This window comes from Ranitomeya imitator, chromosome 3, assembly GCF_032444005.1.
Source record: "Ranitomeya imitator isolate aRanImi1 chromosome 3, aRanImi1.pri, whole genome shotgun sequence".
Classification (NCBI taxonomy): domain Eukaryota; kingdom Metazoa; phylum Chordata; class Amphibia; order Anura; family Dendrobatidae; genus Ranitomeya; species Ranitomeya imitator.
In genome coordinates this window covers 685,438,993-685,456,447 of record NC_091284.1, presented here as the reverse complement: position 1 = coordinate 685,456,447, position 17,455 = coordinate 685,438,993, and the positions used below count along the sequence as shown (strand labels likewise).

The window sequence follows — 17,455 nt, the reverse complement described above, 5'->3', positions numbered from 1 at the left end:
TAAGCCGACCCCCCTAATTTTGCCACAAAAAACTGGGAAAACTTAATGACTCGAGTATAAGCCTAGGGTGGCAAATGCAGCAGCTACCAGTAAATGTCAAAACTCAAAAGTAAAAATAGATACCAATAAAAGTAAAATTAATTGAGACATCAGTAGGTTAAGTGTTTATGAATATCCATATTGAATCAGGAGCCCCATATAATGCTCCATAAAGTTTATGATGGGCCCCATAAGATGCTCCATATTAAAATATGCCCCATAAAATCCTGCATAAAGGTTAATAATGGCCCCATAAGATGCTCCATAAAGATATTTGCCCCATATAGTGCTGCACATGGCCCCATACAGTGCTGCACAAACGTTATGGCCCCATATAGTGCTGCACAAACGTTATGGCCCCAAATAATGCTGCACAAACGTTATGGCCCCATATAATGCTGCACAAACATTATGGCCCCATAGATGCTCCATACAGACACTTGCCCCATTTGCTGTTGCTGCGATAAAAAAAATAAAAAAATCACACTCGCCTCTCCGTCGCTCAGGCCCCCGGCACTTTCAATATTCACCTGCTCCTCGTTCCGGCGCCGCTCCATCTTCAGCGTCTCCTGCACTGACATTCAGGCAGAGGGTGTGCACTAACTACGTCATCGCGCCCTCTGACCTGAGCGTCACTGCTGAAGACGGAGCGGCCCCGGAACGAGGCGCAGGTGAATATCGTGCAGCGCTCCCCTCCCAGTTATACTCACCTGCTCCTGGTGCGGTCCCTGCACGTCCGTTCCCTGGCGCTGACGGCTTCTTCCTGTACTGAGCGGTCACCGTTACCGCTCATTACAGTAATGAATATGCGGCTCCACCTCTATGGGTGGTGGAGCCGCATATTCAACACTGCAATGAGCAGTACCATGTGACCGCTCAGTACAGGAAGCTGTCAGCGCCGGGGGAAAAGACGTGCAGGGACCGCACCAGGAGCAGGTGAGTATAATTAGACAGGCCCCGCTCCCCCTCTCCTGCCAACCCCTGGGTATGACTCGAGTATAAGCAGAGACGGGGACTTTCAGCCCAAAAAAATGGACTGAAAATCTCAGCTTATACTCGAGTATATACGGTATATTTCGGGTCAGTTTTAAGTCGTTTTGGTCATCACTAAGGGGTTAAAGTGGTTTTCTGAGATTTGACAAAGCTTGGACAAGAGAAGGGAATGTTTTAAAATAAAGAATTGATTATTAGTTACCCATTGAATCTTCTGCCGGTCCTGCAGCCATTATGTCATACAACTTCTTATGACCGCTGCAGCCAATCACTGGCTTCAGCAGCGTCATGTGCTTGTATGTTACATGTCCACCGAGACCCATGAATGCCTAGAGTGATAGAAATCGTTACGGACGCTGGAGTTTCAGGTAGGTAATGGCTATTTCTCCTACGCCTCATTGGGGGACACAGGACCATGGGTGTTATGCTGCTGCCACTAGGATGACACTAAATTAACACATAAAGAATAGCTCCTCCCCTGCAGTATACACCCTCCTGCTGGCTCTAAGTGAACCAGTTCTTGCTTAGTGTCTGTAGGAGGCACTTTGGTCTGCTTTCAGACCCCACCGTTTTTATTTTCATTTTTTATTTTTATTTTATTTTTTCCCTTAACGGAGCGAATGGGGGCGACGGACCCTTTCTAGGTTCTGATCTCCCCCGAATCATCAACAGGCAAGTACATGGACCGTTCCTCCCGTATCCTTTCCTGCAACGTTGGATGCCAGCCCTGAGCTCACCTTACGGGCGACGGTTCCTTAGCGTTCCGATCTCCCGCCTCCATAGCAGGCGACCACATGGAATAGCCCTCCATCTACCTCTCCTGGAGCCAGGTGCATAGCCGGACATATTATGTTTGGCGTCCGTGCAGCCCCCCACTGCATCACCACTGATATAGTGGATGATGCAAGGCGGCAGAAGCTCTCCACCCCCTTCCTGACTATGGCGACGGTGGATTGAGCACCGGCCCACCGCATCTGCCATGAGTACACGGCGAGGGCCGAGGCGCTGGGAGGTCCTGGTCCCCGGGGTATGGAAGGTCCGCACCTCTAACAGGGCATAAAGCCTTGGTCCCTGGGTGGTCCGCAGTGCGGCTTTTCTATGAAGGAGCGCGGCTGACGATGGCACTAATAGCAGTTGTGACGCCACAGGCCGCATCCGCAAGTTTTTTAAATTTAGTCCCCGGCGTTTCCCTTCATACAGACCAGAGTTTTTGGCCACGCCCACCAGCAATTACCGTCGCCCATCTTTTCTACAGCTTCTAGTTCCCTGATGCTGCAGCGCTGCTCCAGCTTTCCTAATCACAGCCTTCAGGACCATACATTGCGGACCTTCCCTGGGGACTCAAGACACAGGACCTGGGTAAGCTGCAGAAACATAGCTTAACCCTTCCCCTGCTAGTAAGCGCTCTCCTCAAGACTACTATGTCTCAATCAAGGCCTCAGAAAAAGTCTGGGAAAACCCACACTGTATTCTTAGCTGCATGTTCCTCTTGTAAGGTCTCATTACCCCGGGGTCACAATACTGCATTGTGCACAGCTTGTGAACCGGTGACTGTTCAGGAACCACCTGTTACTGATAGCGAACCTAGTGAGCCTGGTCCCCCTGAGTGGGCTACCTCCCTTACCCGGTCTATGGCATCCCTTGTAAAAGCCTTAGAATCATTCCGAGACCCCTCCTCTAACCAGGGCACTCTTACGGATGACGCTTCCGATCCCCAAAACCCCTCGTACTCTAGGGGTCGTACCTTGCCAAGGAGCTCTCGCTCTTCCAGGAAAAGGACTCATGCCATATCCCCAGACCATCACCGGGTTTCGGGTTCTGAGAGCTCCATTTCTCGCTCCCCTTCCATTGGGGCTAGTAGAGAACCTGTTTCAGAGGATGATTCTGACACGTCCCTAGATCAGGAATTTCATCACGAGCAGGAGACTCTCGACTCTGAGTCAGTGAATAAGGCTTTGAATCTTGAGAAGGAACCTTTATCTAAAACAGATCATGCCGTGTCCTTTAAGAGGACCAAGCGAGCTCCCAGAGTATTCGCCACTCATCCCGAATTTAAGGAAATTGTTGAATCTCACAGGATCCATCCTGATAAATGATTCACAGGGCAGAAGCCCATGGAATAAAAATATCCCTTTGCCCAGGATCTAAGAAAAGATTGGTCTCAATCTACCCCGGTAGATCCTCTGGTATCACGCCTGGCTACTAAATCTATTTTATCCTCTTTGGAGGGCGCCTCTATTAAAAACCCAAGCGATCGTCAGATCGACAATATGGCGCTTTCAGCCTTTTGAAGCCTCAGCAGCCGCACTCTTCCCATCTTTTGCCGCTACGTGGGTGGCTAAGGCTATGACCCACTGGGCTGAGGTCTTGTCTGCAGCGGTGCTGGATACCGATCTCCCCCCCCCCCCCCCCCCAATATAGCAGACCTCTCTACTCAGATAGCCAGAGCTGGAGATTTTGTAGTTACCGCGTCCCTGGACACTGCTAACTGCTTCGCAAGCAGCAGCAAACACCATCACCATCCGGAGGTCCTTATGGCTCAGGGACTGGCGTGCGGATTCGACTTCCAAAAAATCATTGACTTCTCTTCCATGTCAGAGCGGTTGCCTTTTTGGCGAAAATCTCGACCAATTAATTTCTGACACCACTGGAGGGAAGAGTAAATTTGTTCCACAATAGAGACCCTTTCGGCCCTTTCCAAACCAGCAGCAGCAGGCTCTGTCCCAATTTTTTCCGCTTCAACTCAAATTGGTCCTCTACTTCGAGATCTTCCAGACATGGGTGGGCACAACGTATGGATAGAGGTCCTCAGACCTCTTACAAACCTTCCCCTTCTTGGAGATGCAGGCCTAGGCAGTCAGGATCCAGGGGGTCCAGACCGGGCAGGTCTCCCTCACAATAACTTTCTGCGGTATCTGGAGGACACCCTTAAAGTAGGCGGTTGCCTGCTTTCCTTCAGCGACATGTGGCTCTTGGTCGTGCACGACGAATGGGTCCGCAACCTAGTGTCCTCAGGATACAAGATAAAATTCTCCTCTCTTCCACCAAATCGCTTTTTCCTTTCTTCTCCTCCCAGGGCAAAGGCATCAGAGTTTTTCCAGACCATAAGCTCTCTAAAAGAAAACGGGGTTATTTTCCCGGTCCCTCAAAGCGAAAGGTTTCAAGGTTTTTATTCAAACCTGTTGATTGTTCCAAAGAAGGACGGTACAGTACGGCCCATACTGGACCTAAAACTGCTGAACAAGTTTGTCAGGGTGCGACGGTTCCGGATGGAATTGCTTCGTTCTGTCATCGCTTCCATGGAGAAAGGCGAGTTCCTGGCGTCTATAGACATCCAGGACGCGTACCTCCACATTCCTATTTTACCTTCTCACCAAAGGTTTCTTCGCTTCGCAGTTCAGGAAGATCACTTTCAATTTGCTGCTCTGCCCTTCGGCCTCGCCACCGCTCCCAGGGTATTCACCAAGGTCATGGCGGCCGCTGTGGCCATCCTTCGTACCCGAGGTGTGGTGGTTTTACCGTATCTAGACGATATCCTCATCAAAGGCCCCTCTTTCTGCACCTGCAAGGAGGCCGTGACCATCACAATAGGTACTCTTTCTCGCCTCGGTTGGAAGATAAACTTCGAAAAATCTTCCCCAGTACCGGCTCAGCAAATTTCCTTACTAGGAATGATACTGGACTCGTCCCAGGGGTTGGTACTTCTTCCCCCGGAAAAGATCTGTCTTACAGCGGGAAGCTCAGAAGCTCTCCCAACCTCATATTCACTGTATGCGTTTCAGTATGAGGGTCCTCGGCAGGATGGTAGCAGCCTTGGAGGTGGTCCCATTCACTCAACTACACCTCCACCCCTTACAACATGCTCTCCTGGCTGTGTGGAACAGGAACCCATTCTCTCTCAATCGTCTTTTTCTCCTTCCCCAGCGAGTCAGACAGTCTCTCAGGTGGTGGACTTTGAAGTCCTCCCTGAATCAAGGGAAGTCTTTTCTCCCAGTACATTGGCTAGTTGTGACAACAGATGCCAGTCTTTTGGGTTGGGGAGCGGTGTTCCACCATCACACTGCTCAAGGCCGCTGGTCTCTTCAGGAAGCTCACCTGCCCATTAACATCCTGGAAATACGGGCCATCAGGTTGGCTCTTCTCCAATTCCATCCCTTCCTGGCGGGTCGTCCCACCAGGATTTAGTCCAACAATGCCACGGCAGTAACATGCATCAATCGGCAGGGGGAACACGCAGCAAGGCAGCCATGACCGAGGTAGGCCACATTCTCCCTTGGACCGAGGAAAACCGCTCAATGATCTCAGCGGTTCACATCCTGGGAGTGGAAAATTGGGAGGCAGATTTCCTCAGCTGTCAAGGTCTCGACTCCAGAGAGTGGTCTCTCCATCCGGAGATCTTCTACCAGATCTGCTGTCGTTGGGGAACCCCGGACGTGGATCTGATGGCGTCACGGCTAAATTCCAAGGTTCCCAACTTCATAGCTCGGTCCCACGATCCGGCAGCCATCGGGGCAGATGCACTCGTTCACTCGTGACATCAGTTCCAGCTTCCGTACATATTTCCCCCGCTTCCTTTACTGCTGAGAGTCATCAAGAAGATCAGAGCGGAGGGGATACCAGTAATCCTGATTGCGCCAGATTGGCCGCGCAGGGCCTGGTACGCCGAACTAGTTCAACTAGTCGCCGATGTTCCCTGGCGATTACCGAAACGCGTAGACCTGTTGTCCCAGGTCCCCATTTACCACCAGAACCCCGAGGCCCTGTGTTTGACGGCATGGCCGTTGAGTCCTGGGTGCTAACACAGGCAGGCTTCTCTCAGAAAGTCATTTCTACCATGATCAGCGCTGGAAAGCCTACGTCTATGCGTATTTATCATCGCATTTGGAAGACCTTCTTCTCACGGTGCAAGGACCGAGGACGCTCTCCTCTTGAATTTCCCATTCCTTCCATCCTCGAATTCCTTCAGTCGGGTTTGGACTTAGGTCTCGCCCTTAGATCTCTCATAGGGCAGATTTCAGCCTTGTCAGTCCTGTTTCAACGTAGAATTGCCAACAGATTACAGGTGAAGACGTTCATTCAGGGAGTCTCCCATGTGGTGCCGCCCTATAAGATGCCGTTGGAACCATGGGACCTTAATTTGGTCCTCAGAGTCTTGCAGGAGTCCCCTTTTGAACCTGTGCAGGACGTTTCCCTGTCTTTTCTGTCATGGAAAGTTGCCTTCCTGGTTGCAGTCACGTCCATCCGATGAGTCTCAGAGATGGCGGCTTTGTCTTGTCGAGTTCCTTTCCTCATTTTTCATCAAGATAAGGTGGTTTTAAGAACATTCCCGTTTTTTTCTACCGAAAGTTGTCTCATCTTTCCACCTCCATGAGGAAATTGTCTTGCCTTCACTTTGCCTGGCACCAGTACATCGCACCGAGAAGGCTCTTCACACACTGGACTTGGTGAGAGCTCTTAGGAGATGCGTCTCGAGGACTGCATCTTTCTGCAGGTCAGATGCCCTGTTTGTGCTCCCGGAAGGGCCAAGGAAAGGTCTAGCCACTTCCAAAACTACGATAGCCAAGTGGATTCGTTCGGCTATCCAGGAGTCCTACTGAGTCAGAGGTCACTCCGTCCCAGCAGGGATTAAGGCTCATTCTAATCGGTAAGTGGGTACGTCTTGGGCCATCCGGCACCAGGCATCGGCAGCACAAGTCCGCAGAGCTGCGACTTGGTCCAGCCTTCATACCTTTACAAAACATTACCATGTCCATTCTCAGGCCTCGGCAGATGCGTCTGTTGGCAGACGAATTTAGTAAGCGGCAGTGCCACATCTGTAACTTGTGGGTACAAGGAGCAATTGCAGTGGATTGTTTCCCACCCAGGGACTGCTTTAGGACGTCCCATGGTCCTGTGTACCCCAATGAGGCGTAGGAGAACTAAGGATTTTTGTGTACTCACCGTAAAATCCTTTTCTTCGAGCCAATCATTGGGGTACACAGCACCCACCCTGTTAGCCTATTGGCTTTGGTTTTTTCCTGTGTTGACTTGGTTTTGACATAGTTCATTCTTGTTAAAGTTAAGCTCTCCTACTGCTTTGTTACCGAACTGGTTCACTTAGAGCCAGCAGGAGGGTGTATACTGCAGGGGAGGAGCTATTCTTTGTGTTAACTTAGTGTCCTCCTAGTGGCAGCAGCATAACACCCATGCTCCTGTGTCCCCCAATGATTGGTTCGGAGAAAAAGCTTTTACGGCGAGTACACAAATCCCTATTTTATAGCATTCCCTCCTCTTTTCCAGGTTTTGTTAAAGGAAAGGTTTTTAAGTTGATTGTCATTATTACACCTCCGTACTGGATGATTGCGCCGACATACAATTTTTAAGTGAAACTTGTTTTAATCCTTGATCACACGTCTGATGTATGTCCAGGTATATTGTTAGTAACGTTGCTTAAACCTTAAATTGTTGATATTCAGTAATCTAAAATGCCACAAGTTCCTGATTTTGCGTTATTTTCTTGTAGGTAATATTTCAGATGCTCCACAAACTCCTCTTCTGAATCCTTATGGATTGAAGAATGAAGAGGAAGTAGGGACAGAAGACTCATATTACTGTTCACTTAATCGTTCACGAGGACGACCGAGGAAGTCCGAGCGTTGTAAATACTGTCAGTGTCCTGGATCTCAGCTGACTCCACTCAATGGCTTTTTGCAGCCAAATCCGCATCTTTATGAAAGCCACCAGGGCATAAGCCAAACAACAATGCTGTCGTGGCTCACACATTGTCAAACATCTATCATGCACAGCGCTGTATTAACACCTGAGAATAGTCCTCCTCACACTGAGGGGACATCTACGTATGACATTGGGCCCTGTCCAGGGGCTACCGACACAGATGAGAAGGATAACAGGTTGTTCAACTCCCTCCTTAGGACTTCTTACACTGAAATTTCCTCGAATTCCAATTCACAGTCAAAGATCCTCATTTCTTCATCATCTCTCACTGCAAAAACACAGCCATTACAGGTAATTGCCAATACAGGTATTACCATTTAAGTGTTACCCCTTTTTTTAATGCAAAAAGTACATAATATATTTCACAATGCAGCGAAACATAAGTAAAGATGAGGGAGCTCTAACTTTCTCAGGCGTAAGCTTCCACTAAGATTGTATCAATTTATTTTTGGGAGGAAATATGAGTGCCATTCAGCCGAGATCTTAACCGGGTTTTCCCTTTTTCGTGTTGATAGTCTGCTGTCACTCTGTGTGACCGCAGACTTCTGAATCCTTCCAGTCTGCTCACTGCACACGGTCAGCTTTCTCCCGTGTAGCTACCGAGAACAGGCGGGCATGTGACTGCGAGTATGTGGTCTGCATACTGCTGGCCACATTCTGACTAGATGTGCTCAGACTTGCTCAGTTCGCTTTTATTGATCGAAGCCGAGCATGTCTTGTCGGCACGTGACCTGACATACGCAGATTGGATACTTGCAGTCACATGACTGCTCACTCTCTGCATCAACACCGGAGTATTCTGATAGTGTGCAAGCTGTAAGGATTCAGAAGTCTGCAGGCTCATAGTGACTGCAGACTTTCACCACAAGACCAGACTACTTTCATGGTGACAAGGAAAAGCAATATTGGGACGTGAAGCTGCTCATCATTACATCAGAGTTGTCCAACTTGGCAAATTATTTTCTGTACATAAGATAGGTGAAAATTTGCTGATCCTTAAGTGTCTGTGAATGGAGTGATGGCCGTACATGTATGCCTTTGCTTTTTCTTTATCGCCTCTCATTGGGGGACACAGGAACCATGGGTGTATGCTGCTGCCACTAGGAGGCTGACACTATGCTTAAAAAAAGTTAGCTCCTCCTCTGCAGTATACACCCCACTGACTGGCATTATGCACTTCAGTTTAGCTTAGTGTCAGTAGGAGGTGGACACAGGTTTTTCATTAGACCCTTATCTACCTCAGTGTGCGTCGTTTTTCTTTAAGGTTTTCTTCCGGAGGGATACAGGGTGAACGGTCACACCTGTAATTCCATAATACGGACTATGAGTACGGCGTGTACTGCCACCCTGTATCCTGATAGATCCCTCAGTAGGACCAAGATCCTGGCACACAAGCATGCTCAGAAGTTTGGTCCTGGCTCCGTCCCCCACCCACTCGCCCACCAGAGCCTGTCGGTTGGAGGAGACGAGGACGTCCATCACCAGCTCCACGGACGTCTAATACTTTCCACGTTTTAAGATTAGTACCGGACGGCGTGGGATGTTAGGTGAGTATCTTTTCCCTCCCTATCAGTCTCTCCTTGGGGGGTCTCTGCAGATTCTCTGCTACAAGAGCCGGGGAAATATGGGCGCTTCCACACTACCTTTCCTGCGGCCGCACTTTTTTCTAGCACAGACCTCCACAGCACCCTGGGCGACAGTCCGATCGTTTGCGCGACGGCCCTGGTGACCGGCCGCGCTGCTTCCTCCACGGCGGCCGCACTTTTACAGGCAGTCGCACTGCCTTGCCTACGGCCACATCCTTGCTCTCTGCGGCGCAGCCCCCTTACAGGCAGCTGCGCTGTTTTCCCCGGCGGCCGTACCTTTCGGAGCTGACTCGCGGACCCGCGGTCCTCTCCAGCGGCCGCTGGCTTTTAATATAGGCCCCGCCTTCGGCCGGGGCCTACTTCCGGCGCCGCGTCTCCACCACTTCCGGTTTGCTCGGGCGGGAGAAAAACAACCTTCTCCCCGCATTCCCCGCCCACCAGCGCCATCTTGGTGCTCAGCAGGCTCCGCCCTCCCCACTTCGCTGGCGCCACACATCGGCGCTCCACCACCTTGCAGAGCGCACATCCTGGCGTTTTTCCTGCAGTTCCTCTTGATTTGCGGCAGGAGCTCTTATCGCCTTCCCACCTATACACTTCCCCAGAGGTCCACCGCAATCCGGCCGACGTCCTTCACCTGGATTCAGTTTTCGTCTGCCGTAGGTAGCTCTGCACTGCAAACTGACACTCCCCTCTGCCCCCTGTCCCATAACCCTCTGGCATTTTCTTCAGGGACTTTCTAAAAATGTCTACCTCTAAAGGGGGCCGCTCTCGTCCTCCTACTTCTTACTCTAATTCCTCTGCCTTAGTCAAATTCTTTGCATGTTCGTCTTGTAACTGAAAACTTCCCTCAGGTCAGTCCTCTCCACTCTGTCAGGCCTGCAGCAATCCGATTGTTCCCACCGCCCAGGATAATTCCCCGGCTGCTCCGCTTGAGAGCGATACCCCCACCCCAGACTGGGTTTCCTCTCTATCACAATCGGTGGCGGATCTAACATGAGCGTCTCAAGCTCTGGTGTCAGTGCTGGACCGATTACCCCTGCAGACTCCCGCAGTAGCCAGCGGGTCGCAGGAAGCTCCGTTGGAGCCCTCCATTGCAAGCCGCAAAAGGACCAGACAGGAACGCCGGTCTGAGTCCTCTTCTCGCTCCATCTCACCACACGGTCCTTCTCTGCGGTCGACTTCCCCCCGGTACTCCTCCCCTGAGTCAGGTGAGGCGTTCTCAGATGCCCCTTCGGAGATTATGACCAGAGAAAGAGATAACCCGACCAGACGCTTTCAGAGAGGAAAGCGACTTGGCGTTTTATATCCCTTTACTCCGGAGCTCACCGCTAATTGGACTGCTTCTCCATCGGTGGATCCTCCAGTTTCCAGACTGTCCACCAACACGGTCCTTCCACTGTCCGGCGGAGCATCTCTGAAGGATTCTAACGATAGTCATAGAATCTTTCGCGAAGTCAGCCTTTGAAGCGGCCTCAGCTAGTCTTTGCCCGGCCTTTGCTTCCACTTGGGTTTCAAAATCCATATCCAAATGGGTCAAACAACTCCGGCGGGGCATTCTGGACAGGGCTCCACCCGGACAGCTGGCGGAACTTGCCAACCAGATTTCTCACGTGGGTGAATATCTGGTCTCCGCCTCCTTGGATGCCGCGTCTTGTGCAGCTGAGGCATCCAGCAACGTGGTTGCCATCCGCCGGACCGTTTGGCTTAAGGCCTGGCAGGCGGATTTGTCTTCTAAAAAGTTCCTTACCAGCCTGCCTTTTCAGGGGTCTCGTCTCTTTGGTGCTAAGCTGGACCAAATCATTAAGGACGCCACCAGGGGCACAAGTTCTCTTCTTCCCCAGGCCAAACCTCGTTGTCCTCCTCCTAGACATCAATTTAGGTCTTTCCGGCCTTTACGTCGCTTCGCGGCGTCAAACTCCTTTCCCTTGCAGCAACAGAGGCCACAGGCACGTCAGGAGAAGAAGACCGTATCCTTTAGGCCCACTTCTTCCTGGCGTCCTCACTACTCCCAGGGTAGATCCAGGTCCAGGACTGGAAGATCCACCTCGGCATGACTCTCGGCAAGACCCCAGCCCACCTCCCAGGCTGGGCGGCCGTCTCTTCTTCTTCAGGGACGACTGGATCTCCTCAGTATAGGACGCATGGGTCAGGGAAGTTGTATCCTCGGGATACAAGATAGTTCGTTTCACGACCCCGGGATCGTTTCTTCGAATCCCGACCTCCAAGAGACCCCGCTCTAGTTCCGGGTTTCTTCGCAGCCATCGCTTCTCTCCTCAAAGCTGGGGTAATCGTTCCCATCCCAGAAAAAGAACGGTTCACAGGTTTCTATTCAAACCTTTTTGTGGTACCGAAAAAAGACGGCAAGGTTCGTCCCATTCTGGATCTCAAATTACTGAACAGGAGAGTTCATTTAAAGCACTTCTTCAGGATGGAATCCCTTCGCTCTGTAATTGCTTCCATGGAGACTCAAGAATTTCTGTGTTCCATAGACATTCAGGACGCCTACCTCCATGTTCCGATATTCCCGGGATATCACCGATTCCTGCGCTTTGCGGTGCTCCAGGAGCATTTTCAGATCGTCGCCCTGCCGCCCCAAGAGTTTTCACGAAGATCATGGCGGCGCTGATGGCCATCTTGAGTCAGAGGCCTGGTTCTGTTTCCATACCTCGACGACATCCTCATCAAGCCTCCGTCCTTTTCTCAGGCTCATGAAAGCCTGTACATCGTGCTCAACACCCTAGCTCATTTCGGGTGGCTGGTCAACCGGAGGAAGTCTTGCCTTATTCCTTCTCAGCGCATCATCTTTCTGGGCATGCACCTCGACACTCGTCAGACCAAAGTCTTTCTTCCTGAAGACAAGAGATCCATTCTTCGACGAGACATACACTTGCTCCAGGGTCCTCCCTCTTTCCGATCGGCCATGAAGGTTCTGGGGAGGATGGTAGCAACATTGGAAGCGATTCCCTTCGTCCAATTTCATTCGCGACCCCTTCAGCAAGCCATTCTGTATCAGTGGGACAGGTCTGTCTTCTCCCTGGATCGTCCGATCCGACTTTCTCCCCGGGTCAAACGGTCTCTCAACTGGTGGCTGATGTCGCCTCTCATCTCCCAGGGCAGGTCCTTCCTTCCAGTTCACTGGCAAGTGGTGACGACGGACGCCAGCCTGCTCGGCTGGGGTGCGGTGTTTCGCCACCTGACTGGTCAGGGCTGTTGGTCGGCGCAGGAGTCATCTCTGCCGATCAATGTCCTCGAGATTCGGGCCATTTTTCTGTCCCTCCATCACTGGGAAAGGATTCTCAAGGGCCTACCAATCTGTGGCTTATGTCAACCATCGAGGGGGGGACTTGGAGCTCCTTGGCCCTTGCCGAGGTATCCAAGATCCTCTTCTGGGCAGAGGCAACGGTTCCAGTGATATCCGCGGTGCATATCCCCGGTGTGGACAATTGGGCCGCCGACTTCCTCAGCCGCGAGGGTCTCGCGGCAGGAGAATGGTCTTTGCAGCAGGGAGTCTTCCATCAGATTCGTCTTCGATGGGGGACTCCGGATGTGGACCTCACGGCATCTCGTACGAACAGGAAAGTCCCTCAGTTCATCTCAGGTCTCGAGATCCTCTTGCAGTGGGCGTCGACGCTCTGGCCATTCCTTGGTCACGGTTCGTGCTGCCCTACCTTTTCCCACCCCTTCCCTTGCTTCTCAAGCTGTTGAAAAAGATCAAAGCAGAAGGGGTGCCGGTCATTCTGATCGCCTCGGACTGGCCCTGGAGAGCTTGGTTCGCAGGGATCGTCAACCTTCTCGCGGATGCCCCCTGGCGCCTTCCAGACAGGCCCGATCTGCTGTCTCAGGGTCGGGTCTAATCTGCCACCCGAATTCTCGGTCGCTCAGTTTACCGGCGTGGCTTTTGAGACCGCAGTTCTAATAGCGTCCGGCCTTTCAGACCGGGTGATTCACACCTTGATCCAGGCTCGGAAGCCTTCGTCTTCCAGGATCTACTATCGTACCTGGGAAGGCTTACTTCCGTTGGTGCGAGTCCAACCGCGTTTCATCTATGTCCTTTTCCCTGTCTTCTATCTTGGCCTTCCTTCAGGCAGGACTGGATTCGGCCTTGCTCTTAGTTCCCTAAAGGGCCAGGTTTCTGCGCTCTCCATCCTTTTTCTCGGCCACAGGTTAAGACCTTCCTTCAAGGAGCAGCCCATGCTGTCCCTCCGTATAGGGCCCCGGTGGATTCATGGGATCTTAATCTTGTTGGACGTTCTGAGGGTTTCCCCCTTTGAGCCTCTCAGGGAGATTCCCCTGTCAGTTCGATCGTGGAAGGTGGCCTTTCTTGTAGCTATCACTTCTATCCGCCGCATGTCCGAGTTGGCGGCCCTCTCTTGCCGACCTCCATTCTTGGTCATTCACCAAGACAAGGTGGTCCTCAGGCTTCCGCCCTCCTTCCTTCCTAAGGTGGTTTCCACCTTCTACCCCAACGAGGACATCGTTCTACCTTCCTTTTGTCCAGCTCCGACTCATCCTCTGCAGCGATCGTTGAATAAGCTTGACCTCGTCAGGGCAGTGAGGATCTACCTGATTAGAACGTCCGCTTTCCGGAAGAAGGATTTTCTTGTCGTCATTCCTGATGGCACGCGTAGAGGCCTACCGGCTTCTAAAGCGACTATTGCTTTACGGATCAGAACGGCAATTCTGGAGGCTTACTGGGTCAAGAACAGAGTGCCCCCTCCTGGGATAAAGGCTCACTCTACCCGGGCAGTCGGCGCCTCCTGGGCAGTGCACCACAGGGCTTCCGCCCTACAGCTTTGCAAAGCGGCAACCTGGTCTTCCATCCACACGTTCGCAATACAGCAAAAAAGGACTAATATTAGTCCTTTTTTGCTGTATTGGGATTATTATTTATAGGATTATTTATTGTATTCATTAGATAGATTTTGCTTTGTTACCATCCACACGTTCGCCAAATTTTACAAGGTCCATACCTACGCTTCGGCGGACGCCAGCCTACGCAGAAGGATCTTGCAGGAGGCAGTGGTGAGTCCTCTGACCTGATGGAAGTCTGTTTTTCCCGCCCTAGGGACTGCTTTGGGGCGTCCCATGGTTCCTGTGTCCGCCCATGAGAGGCGATAAAGAAAACAGGATTTTTGGTTGCTTACCGTAAAATCTGTTTCTTGGAGCCTCCATTGGGGGACACCGCACCCTCCCAATGTTTTTCAGTTTCTTTTGTTTTATGTTCTATGACTGTTCTCACATTTACAGTTCTCAAGTTTGTGTTTGTTTCAGCCTTGTTTTTCTCCTACTGCTTTCTCACTAACTGAAGTGCATAATGCCAGTCGGTGGGGTGTATACTGCAGAGGAGGAGCTAACTTTTTTGTGCATAGTGGCAGCATACACCCATGGTTCCTGTGTCCCTCAATGGAGGCTCCAAGAAACAGATTTTACGGTAAGCAACCAAAAATCCTGTTATTTTCCCTTTCGCCACATTGAGGGACACAGAACCATGGGTGTTATGCTGCTGTCACTAGGAGGCTGACACTAAGTTGAGACAAAAAAAAGTTAGCTCCTCCCCTGCTGTATACACCCTCATGCTGGCTTCCAGAGACCCAGTTCAAGCTCAGTGTCCGTAGGAGGCACACTGGGTCTGCTATTCAGACCAGAACTTTTCGGACTTTCTACTTTTTATACCTTTTGGACGAAGGGGCGATGGAACCTTTCAAGGCTCCGATCTCCCCGAACCAACAACAGGGGAGCACGGGAGTATTACCTCTCCGTATTCTCTCCTGCGACGTGGGATGCCACTGCCTGAGCTGATTATAGGGGCGACAGGCCCCTTCAAGGGCACCAATCTCCCCCCCCGCTCTCTATCAGACGAGCACTGGAGTGGTACCTCCAGTATCCTTTTCTGCAGCCAGGCCATATTGCAGGAGATTTTGCCCTGCCCACCAGGTTTTACCCTCAGCTGTTCAGAGGCACTTTCCTTTGTGGCGTCCATGCAGCCCCCACTGCATCACCCCTGTCTAAGCGGATGATGGAAGGAGGCGAACGGTTCCTCTCCACCCCCTTTTCAGGGGATGGTGGATGGAGGCTCCCCAACCCTGCACCGTCCTAACTACCCCGGGCACAGCTCTGACCTTCTGAACCATCCCCATCATATCGGGGTAAGTGCATCGGGAGGGGTTGTTTTTTCGGCGGCATACGAGGGCTCCATAGCGGCAGGGTCCCCACAGAGCTCCGCGGCACATTTCCCGGCGGTTCGCGGGTGCGCGCCGGCTGAAGTCATAAATTTAGTCCCCGGCTTCGGCCTTGTGTAGGCCGCATCCCGTAAGCTCCGCCCACCGCTTGCATCATTCCGGCGGCTCCGCCCCCAGTCTTGGTGCTTCTCGCTCCTTGCGAGACTACCTCCCAGCTCTCGGCAGCCATCTTTCCCACTGTAAGCAGCTCTGCCGCCCTCTGCACATGTCGCCCTGGATGCCGGTTTACTCAGCGCCATCATCTTCAGATTGCGGGACACAGGACCTGGGTAAGGAGACTGCACTAGGTGCTTCCCTGCAGCTTTACCCCACATCGCTTCCACTAGCAGTGTTTTTTTTTTTCCACTCATATTGGGGTACATCATGTCGCAGTCAAAGGCTAAAAGACTGCAAAGGTACATACTACCTTTTTCACTGCGTGTACCACCTGCCAGACTCCCTAGGCCTCAAACCTCCCCTCTCTGCTTAGCCTGTGATACCCAATGTGCCCAAGAGCCCTCCGCTGCTACCGACCCCAGTGTATCTAGCCCCCCTGAGTGGGCCGCGTCACTGACACAATCCATGTATTTGCTGGCCAAAGCGATTGAATCCCTCCATGACCCCTCTGGGGAGCGACACACTCGTCTTCCTGGCTTAAGAGACCCCTCCATTACAGGGGAATCATCGGCCAGCAGGGGCCGCTCACACCTGAAGGAGGTACAGACATTCAAAAAACGGATCCGCACTACCTCTCCTGAGCATTCACCATGCCATTCAGCCTCTGGTAGCTCCACTTCTCGCTCTCCCTCTCCAGGGGTTCGCAGCGATCATGACTCGGAGTATGAGTCTGAGGCATCCTTGGACCCGGATTCTCCGGAGTTTCAAGCGACTGTGGATTCCCTCAGTGAAGCTGTCAATCATGTGCTAAAGGTTGATGATGACCTTAATTAGGCTCCGGATCATGCGGTTTCTTTTACAAGAACCAAGCGATCTCATAGGGTGTTCGCCTCTCATCCGGACTTTTTGGAGATAGTCAGGCGACACAGGGAGCGACCGGATAAGCGCTTTATGGGTAAAAAGACCCTGGGACCGAAGTATCCCTTTTCCGCAGATCTTGTCAAAGATTGGACGGAACCTCCACTAGTAGATCCTCCGGTATCGCGTTTGGCTACCAATTCGCTTTTGTCTGTACCTGATGGTGCTTTAGTTAAAAATCCCACAGAACGCCAAATGGTTTCCATGGCTCGCTCAGTGTATGAGGCCTCAGGTTCCTCGCTATTCCCTTCCTTCGCTGCGGCATGGGTCGCAAAAGCAATGGTTTTCTGGGCAGATGCCCTTGCAAAATCCATTCAGGACCAGGCACTTCCATCTGAGGTGGCTGATCTCGCCAAACAAATCGCTATGGCTGGAGACTATGTGATGTACGCGTCTTTAGACGCAGCAGACTGTGCGGCAACTGCTGCCTGAAACGCCGTCACCATTAGAAGAGCACTATGGCTTAGAGAGTGGCGCGCAGATTCATCTTATAAAAAGTCTGATATCTCTGCTTTTTCAGAGCGGACGTCTGTTTGGAGAAAAACTAAACCACCTTATTTCCGATGCTACAGGAGGGAAAAGCAAATTCCTCCCTCAGCACAGGCCTAAAACTGCTTTTCATCGTCAGCAACATTTTCGCTTTCGGCCCTTTCGCAGTAGCCCTTTCTGGTCCACCTCCACAGCCTCGTCCACAGCCTCGTCCAGATCAGAACGTTCTCCACGTACAGACAGAGACTCTCGGCCCTCATACAGGCCAAATCGGTCCTGACGAGGTAAGCCTAGGCAACCCAGAACTAGGGGGTCCAGGCCATCCAGATTTCCTTCACAATGACTCGGGAGTCTTCCGGTCGACACCACCAAAGTAGGCGG

General features: G+C 51.7%; 1 protein-coding gene across 3 annotated transcripts in view; it reads left to right on the top strand.

Annotated features, from left to right (window-relative positions):
* BAZ2A (bromodomain adjacent to zinc finger domain 2A) overlaps positions 1 to 17,455 on the top strand; it is a 143,996-nt gene that overhangs the window by 107,196 nt on the left and 19,345 nt on the right. For all 3 annotated transcript variants that reach the window (XM_069758457.1, XM_069758456.1, XM_069758458.1), the window contains one exon: positions 7,535 to 8,037. In XM_069758457.1, the coding sequence (XP_069614558.1) occupies positions 7,535 to 8,037 (503 nt within the window). The remainder of the gene's footprint in view (positions 1 to 7,534; positions 8,038 to 17,455) is intronic.